Source organism: Artibeus jamaicensis, unplaced genomic scaffold (assembly GCF_021234435.1).
Source record: "Artibeus jamaicensis isolate MK-2021 breed Jamaican fruit bat unplaced genomic scaffold, CSHL_Jam_final contig_755, whole genome shotgun sequence".
Lineage (NCBI taxonomy): Eukaryota > Metazoa > Chordata > Mammalia > Chiroptera > Phyllostomidae > Artibeus > Artibeus jamaicensis.
This window is the reverse complement of record NW_026521950.1, coordinates 2,477,186-2,493,499: the sequence shown is the minus strand read 5'-3', so window position 1 is coordinate 2,493,499 and position 16,314 is coordinate 2,477,186. Positions and strand designations below refer to the sequence as shown.

The window sequence follows — 16,314 nt, the reverse complement described above, 5'->3', positions numbered from 1 at the left end:
GCCCTCGGCTCTGTGCCCTCGGCTCTGCACCGCTCTGCGGGGAGTTCGGAGCCAGGAGGCGTGAGTCGCCCACTCTGTTCTTCTTTTTCAAGCCTGTTCCGGCTCTTTGGGACCCACCCCAATCCCATAGGAAGTTTAAGATCGGTCCGCTTCTCTGGAAAGGCCGCTGGAGTTTTGGAAGAGGCCGCACTGCATCTGCAGATCGTGGCAACGTTAAGGCCTCCTGCCTGTGATCACACGGCCTACTAATTTCGTTTTTCTCTGTTGCTGTTCATGGACATTCTCCTTGCTTTCATTTTTAAAACGTCCTTTATTTCTCTTACTTTACTTCATTTTATTGTATTTCCCCGTCATCCGGCTCCCTAGCCTGGCTCTCCCACTGCGCATTTCGCTTACCACCTACACGCCGGTCCTTCCTAAGTCGCTGCTGTAACTGTCGTTTCCAGGCTTCAGCACCGTTGGTAGTTTCTCGCCCCAAATTCAGCAAATCCCGAACTTGTAAGAGTCGCATTGGAGGTGGACCGCACGTAGGGCCAGCATCCTTTCTCACCACCTGTCCCGCTGCTCCTAACCCTTTCTGGCGGGAGGACTGGCTGCCCAGCCTCAGGCCGGACCGTAACTGACCACTAGGGAGGACCGTGGTCTGGGCGAGGAAGTGGGCCCCAGGTTCCCGGTCTGTGAAGCGGAGGTCGGGCCAGGCGACCTCGCCCCTCTCCACCGCATTTCACCCGGTGCCGCACACAGAGCCGGTGGCTACTCTGGTCTCCTGCCTTCCACTGAGTTCGGGCTGTGTGGTTCTGAAACCTTAACACCACCTGCGGGCCTCTGACAAACCAAAATACTTCATCCCAACCCTCATCTGCCCCAAAACTACTCAGTTCTTAACAACGCTGACTTTGGCATGTAAACCACGTTTTTCATCAGTAAAAATTAACCACATGATGAAATTATTACTAAATGGTCAAAATTTTTCTTGAAAGTTGAACCCACATGCAGACGGCGCGCTGAGCGGCGTCCGTGAGCAGGTGGGGGAGGGGTCACTAGGGCCCAGCGCGCTGGCAGGGGGGGTGCTTGACCCAGTGCAGAAGGAACTGCCGACGGCTCAGCTCCAGTGCACAGGGGCCCGCGATCAGGGGTCAGGCCCCATTTACACGGGAAGAGAGAGGCCGGTGTGGCTGCAGGTGTAATAACAACTAAGTCTTCATTTTTTCCTAAACCAAGTTGACAGCAAAAAGTGAGCTGCTCGCTGAGATTATCAGTGGCTTTGTTGTTCCTTGCGCGATGGTGCAAGTGCGTGCCTCGGGGCACACCGACCACGGAGGCACTAGCTCTGAGAGGCTCCTCTTGGGAAGGCAGAAAGAGGAAAGCAAAGCATCTTCAAAACCAATCCGAGGAGCCTGAATGTTCCCAACTGTGTACCACGCGCTGTCAGCCTCAGGTTAATTTTTCCCAGAGAGGCCGCGCTCCCGGCCAGAGGAAGCATGTGCCCTCGGCGGGGATGTGAGACCCTGCGCAGGGCGGCCATGACCACGGTTGGGGCCTCCATGGAGACGCCCGAGGGTCTGATGCCCAGAAAAACCTACATACCAGCAAGAAAGTCTTCGAAGTCCTTTCTGCCAGTATTTCCTTCATTTTTTTTGGGGGGGGGACAATAAGACAACCCTCATATTACCAAATACAATTTCAAGTTCACCTACGAAACCTTTCTACTACGTAGCAACTATTGAGATAGAAATGGAACTTGTGACTATGAACCATTTCTCAACTTCAATAACAGTTACCTATTCCTGAAAATAAAGGACACCGCGAGAGAGCACACCCAGAAACACGCCTCCCATCTCCTGACCCCTGAACGGACCTCGGGATGTCGGCAGAGGATCGTTTCATCTCAGCTCCCGAAACCCGCGGTGCCTCGCACGGGGAGCGAGAGGGCACTCTCCACGGAGGGTGTGGGGGTCCCTGCCCCTAACAACTACCGTTCCCAACCCCCCCCCCCACGGACTGCCTGTCTGCTAGTGGTCGGCCATCCTCTCCCCAGAACGCCCCCCAGACCTGGCGCGTGGGAGCACCCCGGGACGCTGGCTGCCCACGGGTGAAATGGGTCCATGTCACTCACACGTGGTCCCAGACACAGGGCCCGGACTGCGCCACACGGGGGAGCCTGCGGCTGACTTCCAGTGAGCTTTTTTTTTTCATTAATAAATCTCATTTCCTGTATTACAAATTCAGAAAATAGACTATTAGTCCTGCTAATAGTCTGATTAGCAGTTGAAAGGCAGAGACCATCTGTAACATAAAAAGAGGTATTGCATCAATTTACTGTCTTGCAACTTTAAAGACCGGCCTTGAGGACGTGTGACCGGGACAGCCGCAGGCTCTGCCTCTCCCTCCCACTTGCTGACGGCCAGGGACCGGTCAGGTGGGCTCCGCCTTCGCCGAGCAGCCGCTCTGTCCCGCAAGTGGCACTGACGAGGGTGTAGTCACCCGTGTGCTGCCGGCAGTGGACACAGTGTTTTCATCTCCACACGAGAACACCGCCTGATGCTGGGTGTTTGGACACACCGTGCTTCCCAGCAGCCCCACTGATGCAAAGAACTCACTACACAAAGTCTGATCTCTGGGTGCAGTTGTTTGTAATCTCGATTGGCTGTCACGGAACCCTACACACGCCCGAAGCTTTGGGCCCGGCCAGCCGGGTGCCTGGGAGCCAAGCCTTGCGCAGACGCCCACGTGGCTCAGTGGTTAACCGAGGGGCCCAGGGCTCCCGGAGACTTCTGTACCCTGTGCCACTCACAGCTGCAGGGAAGGCAGGCGAGCACGGACTGATGAAGCGTGGCTGTGAGGGCTGGAGACGAAACACTGAGCCGGAAGCCGCAGCCTCCCGGGCGGCCTGAAGCTCCGGGAGCAACCAGCTGGGGTCCGAGGGGCTGTGCTCAGCGGCACCGACCACGATGCCGATGCCGGGGCTTAGAGAAGCCCCTCTGCTGACCCAGCGTCCCACACTGCGGCGGCTGCTGAACAGCTGGCCTTTTACATCAGTAAGTTCTATGGAAACAAAGCTAAATTCTCAAAGTTACGCTGCTTTAAGACTGGAACGCGCAGGCCGATTTAGGCCCCGCCCCCACTACATGACTGAAAGTAGGACCTGTCCCGCTGCGTTCCGGCCCCATCACCCCCGCACAGGCGCTTCTCTGGACACCACAGCTCTGGCCTCTGCGCATCACACCCATGGAGAAGCGCAGCCCAGCTTTAGGTTCAGAGGCACATGCAAATTACTCTCTTGTGTGTGTGTGCTAACTCCAGCCAGAAAGGAAGACAAAGGATTTCACTGAGATGTTTGAGGGCTTTTTAAGTAACTGGAACCAAGGAAGAGAAAAGTTCCAATTGTCCTTATTTAACTGAAAACAGCTAACACACTTTTAGGCCCCAAAGCAAAACAAATGAGAACACAACTCAATCCACATTAAAGGCTGAGAAATCAAGGCTCTTTCGGTTGTTGCTGAAGCTCCCGTTCGCCTGTGGGTGTCACCGAGCTCACCTTCCCGAGGCCTCCCCCCAACAGGCAGCGCCGCCCCCTCAGCGGTCCCTGCAGGGAGGGGAGGTCCGCCCTCCACCGCCAGCCCGACCACGACCACGGGCTTTCTGTTCGGTGCCCTTCCTCACGACCAGTGGCCCGGCCCCGTGCTGAGCCTGCGGAGGGCCCAGTGCCGCTGAACTGGAGACAGGGCCGGTGGTCAGCAAGGAGCTGAGCTCCGCTAACAGGCCCTCCGATGCCTGGGAGGGAAACTTCACTGTGAGAGAGAAACATCGGCCAGTCGCCTCTCCCGGGTCCCCCCACTGGGGACCTGGCCTGCAACCTAGGCATGTGCCCTGACTGGGAATCGAACCTGACTGGGAATTCAACCCTTTGGTTTGTAGGCTGGTGCTCAATCCACTGAGCCACACCAGCCAGGGCTGAATACTCTTATTTTTTAAAAACATAATTGAGACGCTCCGTATTCTGAGAAACCTTGCAAGGGTTGATCCCAAGACAAATCCTTTGCTGCGGACATTTTTTGAGGAAACATCCTCACTAGATATTAATGAGTGTACATGGTACCCGAGCACCTGAACAGTGGATGTGGCCTCTTCCAGAGAAGCATCCGCGTTGGCGACACTGGACCCATGGGGCAGCACCCTCGCGAAGAGCAGGCAACAAGCAGCAGCAGACCTCGGGCACAGCCTCTCTCTCAGCCCAGCTCAGGACGTCCCGGGGAGGGACGGGGCGGTTCTGAAGACATGCGCGGCCGTGAAGCGACTCCCGCGTCCACAGTGAGCAACCGCCCGCCAGTGCACGGCCCCCAGCACCATCCCGCCTGACGCTTTGCTGTTGTTTGCTGCTCCACTGCCGGCGAAGACCCCCCAACACAAGGGCCGGCTGTTCGCACACCGGTGCTTCTGGGGCCCCTCCAGGATGCCCCTTCGGCACAGTGGCGGTGTCTGTTTTGAAGCTGATGGCCCGAAATGCCTTCTTTCCTGGCAGTCACTCTGAGTCCGGCAATATTTTTAACATTCAAAACAACTCCCTCACCGCATTACTTGAAATTTCGAAAACAACTGCTTTATTTTAGACTCTCATTTTAAAGAATTCGCTTCCTGATGAGAAACTTTCAGTTACTGAGCTAGCGCGGGCTGAACTCGGTGGCACAGAAGCCCACAGTGGGCTTTTCTGTAGACGGTTTTCCTCTGGGCTGGCTGGGGTCAAGGACACCAAATTCAGGACACCTTGTCCTTATCTGGCTGGAACCTGGAGCAGAGTCACTGTAACTCTGGGACACCTTTCACAACATCAAAACTGCTTGGAGTCCTCGTGCCGCTGATAAAAACTACAACCAAAAGGATCCTCAAGAGACAAGCATTCATCCTAATTATTGATCGGAATGTCCTACGTAATGTTGTAACTGCCCAAATCTACTTGTTTCATTTGGGAGTTTTTCCTGTGAATCACAGATGTAAAAACCAAACCAAACCAATAGATGGCACGGTGAAAAACTGCATGTTCTCCCAAAGGACACAAGCTGTTTGAACAAGTTCTTGACTGTTCCGGGCTGTCTTTAAATAGCTACTGGGATCAGAGGCTGACGGGCGGCGTGACCAGTGCAAGGCGCGTACTTGCAACGGGCTGCCCGTGACAGCAACCCCCTCGAACGGCTCGTCACCAAAACACACCACCCAGACCCTGCGCGCGTTTCCAGAGCGTGCTGTCCACACAGACCCGTCCCGCTCTGCCCTTCTAGGGCCTCGCAGACAAGGACAAAAGACACCAGCTCAGGGCTCAGACCCTGGCACAGTGGGGGGGTGGGGGGGGCTGAGAACAAGAAGGGGAAATTCCAGGAGGACCCGGCCACCCGGTCAGAACAAAGGACGTGCAGTGACCGCTCGCCACCAGTGCGTCCATTCTTATTTGTTTCCTTTTTTTCACTTTCAGAATTTATTTTGAATTATAACAGATGTGCAGCATTGTGTTAGTTTCAGGCCTACGACGTTACTTCCCCACCTCACTGAGTGGTCTCCGTTAAGCCCCGCTCCCGCGTGCTCTGTGCTCGGTGTTGCGGCGTCCCTGGTGGCCACCCCGGGGGTGTCCCTGCGTCTCCGTGACGTGGAGAAAGTGCACGACCCCACTCTCCAGCCCCGCCCCTCCCCACCCAAGGGCTCCATTCCTGACAGACTACCACTCATGTAGGGTGCTTTTTAGAAACGCAGATTCTTAAAAAAACGGTGGCCTGAGCATGTATTTATCTTTAAACTTCCTCTCCAAGTCCTATGAAAATGAGAAGAAATTTAAAAAAAGAAAAAACCCACAAGATGCCCTGGCTGGTGTAGCTCAGTGGACTGAGCGCAGGCTTGTGAACTAAAGGATAGAGGTTCAATTCCCAGTTAGGGCACATGCCTGGGTTGCAGGCCAGTTCCCAGCAGAGAATGCATTAGAGGCAACCACACATTGATATTTCTCTCCCTCTCTCCTTCCCTTCCCCCTCTAAAGATAAATAAATAACATCTTTAAAAAAACCCCACAAGAACAAAAAAATTGAGAGAGAAGACCAGAGCTGACTGAGAGGTCAACAGGGCTGTGAGGAGCGGGAGGGCCTGCGGAGGAAGGAACCACAAGCGAGGGGGGCCTGAGCCCGTGGGGCCGGGGGCCGTGAGACCCTGCAGGGCTCAGGGACCTGAGGTCGGTCCTGAGCACGTGGGTGAGGGGTGGGCAAGTCTGTGTAAGAAACCGTGGGAGCTCAGGGTGGCGGGGGTGGGGTGCTCCCCGGGGCGGGAGGAGAGGGAACCCCGAGAGCCCCGGGTGCTGGGGCGGGGTGCTCCACCGCGCTGGGAGCAGGGGGTTCTGGGAACGCCGCTGTTCTGATGACCGTGCTGTTGATGCAACAGAAAGGAAAACAGCGAAGGTGTGTGAGTCTCTGTTCCGCGGGCCGACCACAGATCATGGCGCTTCAACCACGCTTACTGGCTCCTTTCTAGAAAGACCCACGGACACGGCAGGACATCTAATAAAGTCACTTTGCTGTGAGAAATTTCCAGTGCCCTACCACTGAGTCACATTTGAGTTTGGGCCACCCACGCAGCGGCGGAACTGAGGCCCCCCAGGGTCTGGGGCAGGAAGGCAACAGATTTTAACTGGGCCCTGGCTGGTGTGGCTCAGTGGATGAGTGCCAGGCTGCAAAGCAATGGTTCACTGGTTCAATTCCCACTTGGGATACATGCCTGTGTTGTGGGCCAGGTCCCCAGTAGGGGGCGCATGACAGGTGACCGCACATGGATGTTTGTCTCCCTCTCTTTCTTCCTCCCTTCCCCTCTCTACAAAATAAATCTTAAAAAAAAAAAAAAAAAGGATTTTAACTGGGTACCAAAAAAGTCCACATTTGATTAATTCTGGTAACAGAACCCTTCCCTTTCTTTCCCTTCCACCACCTGCACGTTATTTTTTAAAGAAACAATAACTTAGGTTACATTAAATCATGTGGCTGGCACAGACAATGCACGAGAAAGACAGACAAATCACCTACGAAGCCACTGCCCTGTCTGCGTCGGCCGACGGGAGCCCGAACTGTCGTGACAACTTTCGCAGCTGTAAACAGCAGAAGCCCGGACACCAATGCGCATCAGGAGGAGAGACGAGGCCCCGGAACGGGGGCACGAGGCGCAGCAGGTCCCCAGGCGGCGGTCCTCAGCCGCTGACCGTCCAAGGCGGGGGCCCCGGCCCCTTCTCCCCCTCATGTGGCCCAATGTAAACCCAGTGACAGCCCCCACAACAGCACCCGCCTGGGGAACGCCCTGCCTCGGACCACAAATGCATGGGTCACATGATCCAGCTGTGTCTTACGGGTCACATCGCATCCTGAGGTTGCACCGATGGCTTATTCTTGGCACTAGAAATGCTTATACACAAGTAGAGGCACCTGATTTTATAAAGTGTCACTTTGGAGCAAAAAGGGTAGGTAATTACTATTATCTATGATTATTACTTTTTTCCTGGTAAATCAATCAAATTATACCTCTTTTTGTCAAATCAGCAAAAAATATGTATTTTTTTTTGATGTGCCACAGAAGTTTAGTAGCTTATGTATCAGGAGATGAGAAAGACTAAAAATCGCAGCCTTAAAGCACCCGCCCGAGTGTGACCCCAGCTAAAAGTGTGTGGGCCTGAGAGGGAGAGCCCTCTCGGTGAACACTCGTGGGACCCGCTGACCAGGACACAGGGCCCTGCTTCTGGGAGCCCCGGCACCGCCCTCGCCCTCGCCCCAACCTTCTGCCTGCCCCCTGCTCCGCCCGAGTGCGCCGGTCAGGTCACAAACCTTCTGCCTCCGCGGCGTCAGCACGGTCCAGCCTGGCTTCCTTGTGCTGTCCTTCTGCGACCTTCACAGCGACGGCGCGGCAGATGGCCCCCAGCTTCCGGTCCAGAGAGCGGACCCCCGCCTCTCGGGTGTACCTGTCATCAGAGAGCAACCCGTGATTTTTGGCTCAACACCCCTTGCAGAGATAAAAGGACCGTGATCGGCATTTACACTAAACGTGTAAACTTCCACTTACAAGTTCACTGCGAGGTTCCTGAGTACCAAGCCCCTTGCACGTAAAACCTCCTTAGGAAAGCGCGATTAGTCCTTAAACAGGCAGGCATCACCTCAGCTACAACTGTTCCCTCCGCACACACTCACGCGGTCGCCCTGGGCTTACGGGTGAGTCCCTGGCTCTTCGGAGCCAAACTGGCCACACACAAAACATCACCTCCTTTTTGAGGGTATGTGTGAGCTCTTTCTTGAACAAAATCAGCTTAAGAAAATGCCAGAGAAATTTATTTTGTTTTGAGTATTGCTGATAAAAAAAACCCCACACGGAACTTTTTTTCCCACTAAAAGCAAAAAATCAGCTGAGACAGAAACTTAGTTTTCACGAGAAACTGCAAATCACCTCCACTCCGTGTCTTTCCATCGCAGAGATTTCTGAAGAAAGAGCACTAAGTGATGTTAAGTGTTGTGCTTTTGTGTGGAAGACACTAAACGAGCTTACGCAGAGCTGCCTTAAAACCCTCCATGTCCGACACGTGTCCCTGCGCCATGTCAGTGGCCACGCGGCTGCCCGGCTCCGGGACGGCTCGCACAGGCAGTGCGAGTCACAGAATCCGCTTCACTGTGCAGCATGGACCGACTGGCGGTCAGACCCTCTATTCTAGACTTTCAGGGAGGCGGGTTTTCAAGGTTCTGAGAAAAGACAACGGGAAGCTCTTGGCTAAACACTCTCAGACCCATTTCCATCAACAGGACGGGGGCTGGAAGGGTGAAGTCCGTGCTACACAGCCGCATGTAACCCCAGGAGGCAGGGAAGCAGGGAGGCATCTGAAAAGTGGACAAACCAACAGAGAAACAAAGCCAAACAGCCGAGGCAGCTCCCCAGACGGCCCTCCGCTCCGCTCTGCTCCAGTGAAGCGGTCCGCACAGGCGATGGGAGGGGGGAGCGGAGGAAGCTCCCAGGGAGTCGCACCAACTCTCAAAAACGGCAAAGGGCGCTCAGGCAGCACCAACAGGTCACAGCCATGAGGGCGGCGCCACCCTTCTGTCTGGAGTTTGGAACAGGAACGGGCAGGGCCTGTGCAGACATGGCAACGCTGCAGCTGATCAAAGGAGCCAGATGCGCCGCTGCACCGGAAGGGAAGCATCGCCGGCAGCAGCGCGAACTCCTTTGTCGTGATTCGGACAGGAAAGTGCTGGAGATTCCAACTTTCAGAGCAGAGAAAACTAACATTCTTCAGCACTTTCTTTGTAAGGGCAGAGGGCTGTGCGGGGGAGGAGCGCTGGACTCCAGGCGCTCGCGCAGGGCCCAATGAGAGAAGCGTGTCTTGGTGCCAAGGAGTGGCCGGTGGGGGGTCGGCCGCCAGGGAGGTGTATAGGTGGCAGCTCCCCCTGGGAGGGCAGCCCAGCTGATGACGTCTGAGGTCCCCCCTTCTCCAGGGAGTCATGGGTCCGTGACTGTGACGTGGAAAGGACGAAAGCGGCCTCAAGGAAAAAACACATCCTAAACCTGGTAACTCACCAAGTATTGAAAAAGGTGCCCAGAGTCGCAAATACCTCTGCTGCCTTTAAAAATATCAGAACTGCTTACAGCAATTTCCTGATGTCCATGGCTTTTCACACCTGAGGTTTTGAGCTAATAATAGGAAAGTGATAGCTCTCCAGGCAACACCCGGTCAATACTAAGTGATTACTCTTTGAGTCATTATTCAGACCCATACGGCCACGAGGATGTTGTTCCATCCCCCAAATTTTACAGGTGGAGAAGCTCTCAGTCGGTTACGTGACTTCCTGAAAGGGACCCAAAGGCACCAGGGGTGTCATCTGGAAGAAAGCTATTGCTGGAAGGCGCTGGCATATAAATCACCTGATTCACTTCTCCTGGCATCACCCACACAGTAAATCTCAAGTTAAGAAAACGAACTCTCAGGTCGGATGTAGTTTTATGGTTGTGCATATAAATTTAAACACACCTCCGAAGAAGGCTGGCTTCGACCACAAACCAGGCCGGGCAACCCGACGTCGAGGTGTGGCGGTCGCCGAAGGACCGCCTGTGGAGCGCTGGGCAGAGTGGCCCAGGGGGCCAGGTGACGCAACGGGCCGGCAACGCCGAGCCAGGGGAACCGGGAGAGGCGGCTGCAGATGTAAATCTCAACGGGCACACTCTCCTTCCAAACACGGGGCCTCTAACTCAGACGGAGCAGCAGCCTCAGCAAGTGTGCGCCTGCCCGCCACAGGTGTGAGGGCGGGGCGGCTGCCGGGAGGCACCTCCTCCATCGCTCCATTAACTCTGCAGACAAAAACTCTAAGGATTTTAAAAATCTCTTAAAGAGAAGAGAGGGAAATCCGAAAAACTTAGAGCAGATGTCTGAAAACAGAACCTCACACACTAAGGGAATCTGGATCTTAAGATCCTGGGCCATAAAAGGTGTCTCAACATTTTCCATGATTGGGTTCTTGATTTAGCGCATCAATCCCTGCACCGCTACGGTGTGTGCCGGGCTCCGCCGGAGGCCACTCTGCCAGACCCAACGTCACCGACGCTCAGGGGGCTGACCCACCTGGTGATGATGTCCAGCGTCGTCACCTGAGGGATCTGGATCTGCTGAGGGGTCAGCCCGTGCTGCCCCAGCTGCTTGGGGATCAGGTGCCTGTGCGCAATCTCGATCTTCTCCTCCTGGGTGTACCCTGTGGGGGGGTGGGCAGTGGTTCGAGGTGCTTGCGTGGCCGAGAGCTGAGCGCTTTCGGAGTGAGTTTGAGTGCTACTTCGACTGAGATTGCATAATCAGAAGAAAGAAAGCTACTGCCCCATCAACGACAACAATTCCCTGACTCTCCCCAAACAAAGCATTTACTCAGCACAGCATCTCACAGTCCTCTGGTTAAATGCCATCTCTCTCAAAGCAGAGGAAAGAAATCTTGAACCTCAGAGAGAACTATCTCCGTAGCTCATATTCAAGTTACTTCATTATTTAATAGGGAACACGTCCTTTTCTGTAGCATAACTTGGTACATATTTGAGAAGACCTAAAACGCAACACCACTTCCATTAAATATCAGCAGGTTCCACGGGGAAAGCCACACACAGGTTTCAGCAACAGGACAACCCCAGAGCTCAGGTGACCCTATAAAAGTTTATTCCCTCTGTAGGTTGTCGCTAGATATATAATTTATATATTTAAAAGACAACGTTCTTAGTTATTTAAAAGCCTCAATGAGTACAAATTTACTTTGTCTTTAAACCAGTGAGATGAACTTCCCCCTAAAAAACCACCCACTTTCCACTGCACAAGCACGAGTTAGGATGGACCAGTACGACACCTTCTGAACAGCACCAGAGAAGGGAGAGGAGGGGCCGCCTGCAGGCGGGGGGGCCGGTGTGCGCCCCCCTCTTGCCCCAGTGCATCTTGTGAGTGCTCTGCCTTAATTTGGGCTCTCCGGGCCCTTGGGTTTCATGGCTTACTTATTTTAGTCTCAGAAATGTGCACAAAGCAGCTATTTACTCCACTGTATTTTCAAACTAAGTACAGGAACTGGCAGGGCTCACAGGTAACCAAGAAATGCAGTCACCACTCACTTGCTAGTAACAATACACTTCAGATTCATATGAAATATATCCACTTGGACTACATTTAGGACCTAAATACAATTAGACTCTACGCTACTTTCATTTTAATGAATACCCACTGACATCAGATGTCTTCTAGGGAAAGATGATTCTGAGCAATTAAAGCAGGGGGCAAACACCAGGATTTACTTGCTGTTGGTAACTAAAGTGCACTCTGCATGTTCCAGTGGAAGAGGAAACACAGGGAAAATGCAGACAGACAGACAGACAAAAACACTACTTGACTGGCCCAACTAAATAGAGGGGATGAATTCCCCACACCAATGAGGAAAGCGAAGCCAGGCGAGGTGAACAGAAAGGCCACTGCCCTTCACGGCCTGCGTGTCCCCAACGGGCAGAGGTGGCCGTACTTGCCCAGAGACGGGGAAGCTTCGCCGTCGGACACACGGGGAGCTCCACTGGCCACGCAAAGACCTGCTTTCGGTTTTGAGAGACTTTGCAAAAGAATTATTTTTGTCTGCGATTTTAGAAATTGCTTCAAAGAAGAATGCCTTGTTTTTTAATAAGACATGATTATTCTTTAATGCTAAATTCAATCTGAAATTATTATGCAAAATTGGCTCCTGATACTTTTACTGGGTTAAAGTAAACAGAGCCAGTTCTCAGAACCTGAGAAGATTGTATGTCAGCAAATCAACTTTTCACTCCAAGCCCCGTAGCCCAGCCACCTTCCGAGGGTTGTGTTCAGAAAGCAACGTCAAAAAAAAAAAGGAAAGAAAGCAATGTCAAACAGCGCCTTGGTCTGCGAGGCCGGTACCTGGCACTTGAATGATCTCCATCCTGTCCAGCAAGGCCGGGGGGATCGTGGCTGTGGTGTTGGCGGTCGCAATGAAGAGAACTTGGGAAAGGTCGAAGGCCACGTTGAGATAATGATCGGTGAAGTTATGGTTTTGTTCCGGGTCTAACACCTGCAGGAGCGAGAAACTGCAGATGCAGCAGTTGCAACAAGGAGGGGGGGGCGCCGAGGCACAGGACAGCTTGGCGCGGCTGGCACTTGTGCTGGGCCCCGCACTGCACCTTCCCCACACACCAGATACCATTGTCAAAAGTGAAACCATTTCTGAGAACAGAAAAGCACAAAGCAGCAAAAATTACCCTTTCGACTTTACTCTTAGATCTATTTATTAACAACTGACCTACTGCGTGGCCACAGCTAGCCTGACGGCCCAGCCCCGCACATGCACACGCATGCACGCACTCATAGTCCCTTGGCAAGGAGTGGGGCCTGCTGCTCCAGGGACACGAGCAAATCTGTGTCAGATCGAGAGGTGACCACTGGACAGGGCGGACACCTTTGGTGGCTACCGTGAGGTGAGAGAGACCGCAGACCCCAGAGGACGAGAGCAGGGGCATCACTGAACCAACAGCAACAACACTGAGTCCCAGGGCGGGGACCCGACTCCATGATTTAAATATGATGACAGCACTTCACACATTCAGTTACAACAAAGAAATCACGAGACAGGAAGAAACACAAGGACCAGAGGTGGACTTCTACGAAGAGTTTAAATCAGCTATTTAAATACGTTCACTGCGAAGCAAGGGACCACTGGTTCGATTCCCAATCAGGGCACATGCCTGGGTTGCAGGCCAGGTCTCCAGTAGGGGGCGCATGAGAGGCAACCACACATCGATGTTTCTCTCCCTCTCTTTCTCCCTCCCTTCCCCTTTCTCTAAAAATAAATAAATAAAATCTTTAAAAAAATAAACACGCCCAAAAAACAAATGCTACTACATGGATGCACCTAAGGACGTTATACAAAGTGAAATAAACCAGTTACAGAAAGACAAGCACCACGATTCCACTTACACCAAGTACAGAGATGAGTCAACTAAGAGGAGCAGAAAGGGGCCAGGAAGGCAGCTGTGGGGCTGAGGGCGGGGGGAGGGCTGCCGTGCGGGGAGGGCAGCGTCTCAGCTCTGCGAGACGCGTGCGGTGTTGGTTGTGTAACAACGCGAACGTGCCTCACCCCGCTGTGCCGGACGCTGAACAACGGCTAAGGTGGCACATCATGTCGTGTGTATTTCACCACGGTTAGGAAACATGAACCAAAGGAACCCACGTCTAAAGCATTACAGGAAAATATGAGAACGATGCTCTGACAAATACAGGTCACCACGAGACAGGAACGATAAAGGAGCACACAGAGACCTTAAAGTTGAGAACCACAGCGCTTTAAATGAAAAACTCACTGGAAGGTCTAAACAGCATTTGCAGCTGGCGGAAGACAGAATCAGAACCTGAAGATGGGCCACAATTACTGTCTCTGTTTCTCTCGGGTGCTTGCTTTTTTGTTATTGTTTGTTTTCACTTTTTATTTTACTACCAAATCCAGTGAGGGTCCTTGTAGGGACAGAACTATGTATGACAAGGGCCAGGACGTGGGCCCCACGTTGGAATCCCTGAGAGAACGACCTCGAGGAAGGCAGAAAGAAGGCTTGGTGATGACCTAGTCACAGACTCATGGCAATGACCCCCAGCTACTCCACCAGTAATTTTCATGCAAATGACCACAGTCAAATCACCAATCAATGTGAGGGAAACATAAAGACATCATGCAAATTACCGTAGTCAAATCACCAATCAATATGAGGGAAACATAAAGACACTGCCAGACAAGCAACACCGAAAACCATTCACCACCCACGATAGCTTTCTCAAGGAACAACTGGGGGTTAAGCCAGGCAAGTGGGAGGGCAGGGAGAGAGGAGGACCCAGGACACAGGAAACAGAAAGTCCCACACGGTGGCAGACACAGGGAGGGCCCGGGAGGACAGCGGCGTGACAGAGGGGGGAGACGCTTAGCTCTCCCAGGGGCTTACACGAGATAAACCTGATAGAACACGTGGTGTCCGAACATCTCGGAAAATAAATCAGACAGTTGGTGAAAGCAAACCAAAGAAGCAGGCCAATTATTAACTCTGAAAAGATTTTTAAAAACGTGTACAGACAAACAAAAGGGGAAACAGAGAGTGAGGAGTGAGTTTACCACGCGGCTCAGGTGTGAAAGCACCCACATAACTGTAAAAATGTAAATACTCAGCGAGTTAAAGTCAGGATAACGTTCCCACTGGGAGACGGGGCACAAGACCCACAGCGGGGCAGAGGGAGGAGAGCCGACAGCACCCTCACCCCCTGGAAGGCCCCGAACTGCACGGCAAGAAGCAGCAGCCCGGCCCCACCACGGGGAGCAGCAGGAGCCGCCTCCAAGTTCAAGGTCCAAGGACGGAAGGGTACCCGGGGCCCAGGGAGAAGGAGGCTCAGACGCTCTTGCGTAATAAACAACCTGGTAGACTCACTGGTCTGCCGGCAACACGAGGCTGAGGTTTCGAAAAACTAGTTGATGAAAACAAAGAAACAACTGAGGAAGAGGAATCTCTAAGACACTAAAATGTAACTATCGCACTGCTTCTGGCCGCAGTCTGTCTCCCTGCAGTCTGTCTCCCTCCGTTTTCCCTGAGACTGCCCCACAGGGACACCCGCGTGGCTCCCACGTGCAGTAGGTCCCCCCCCCACTCACCTCGAGCAGAGCTGCGGCCGGGTCGCCCTGCAGGCTCTTCCCCAGCTTGTCCACCTCGTCCAGAAGGAACACCGGGTTGTTCACCGCCACCGTCTTCAGGCCGTTGATGATGCGGCCGGGCATGCTGCCCACGTAGGTGCGCCTGCAGAGAGCCAGCACGTGAGCGGGTGGGCGTGGGGGCGGGCGCGGGGGCGGCTCAGCGGTTACCCGAGTCTGGGGTAAGTGCCAGGGCACTGGGACCGCTGTGTCTCATTTAGGCCACTTTGTGAAACGGAGAAACACGCACTTGAGTCATAGCACTATGTATGGTCCCTGCCCCACGATTCTGAGACATCCAAACCCTGCCATTTAACCCCATACTGTGCAGTTTTCCAGAGCGCCCTCGCCATACCCCACCCCCGTTCACTAGGAACAGCAGAGTAACGAGGCCGGCGCCTGCCCACTGTCACTGTTACAGCCACACGAGTCTCTGGGTACAGCCTGGACAAAGTATGCGACCCCAGCCGCAGTTTCCTCACCTGTAAAATAGGGACTGTCACGGTGCCAACCTCGTGAGCACGGCAGGCACAGGACAAGCTTTCAGACACGTGACCTGTGCTTTCTATCAGTAACAACTACTGAAAATCCACGGACAGTATCTGCCCGCGACGGGCCCATCTCGCGCCAGGAGGAACGGCAGCGTGCAGCTCGCTGACGGAAGACACAGGGTACCTGTCCTTGAAGGGGGGAAGGGGCCTCTTTCATGCCCCTGAGGCAGGAGCGCGATGCAAACACAGCCAGGCCCGCACAGCAGACCCACGTCCCAATCTCCCTCAGACGCACAAAGCGCTCTGTGCCGCTCTGCGGGAGTGGAGTGGAGCGAGACCGCGGGTGCCGCGGGACACGGAACGCCTGCTCGGCCGAGCTCGCACTTGGCATGTACTCGGGGTTCCCGCAGTGATGTAACCACATTCTCTACCATGCAGCTGGTAAACTACTGCTGAAGAGTTTGTATCAGCCCTCGGCTGAGACCTGGCATAACGCTCGGTGCGCTCCTTCGAGGAGCAGCTAATGAGAAACAGGTCTTACGCAGACGTGATTCCATAAAAGTTCACCCTAAAAGAAGTCACGTTTA

At 53.7% G+C, this 16,314-nt stretch overlaps 1 protein-coding gene across 1 annotated transcript in view; it reads right to left on the bottom strand.

The window, feature by feature from the left end:
• Positions 1-16,314, bottom strand: part of LONP2 (lon peptidase 2, peroxisomal) — a 42,182-nt gene that overhangs the window by 5,363 nt on the left and 20,505 nt on the right. The window contains exons 8-11 of the mRNA XM_037144797.2: positions 15,201-15,342; positions 12,437-12,587; positions 10,613-10,739; positions 7,842-7,975 (exon numbers count right to left, since the gene is read on the bottom strand). Of these exons, the coding sequence (XP_037000692.2) occupies positions 7,842-7,975; positions 10,613-10,739; positions 12,437-12,587; positions 15,201-15,342 (554 nt within the window). The remainder of the gene's footprint in view (positions 1-7,841; positions 7,976-10,612; positions 10,740-12,436; positions 12,588-15,200; positions 15,343-16,314) is intronic.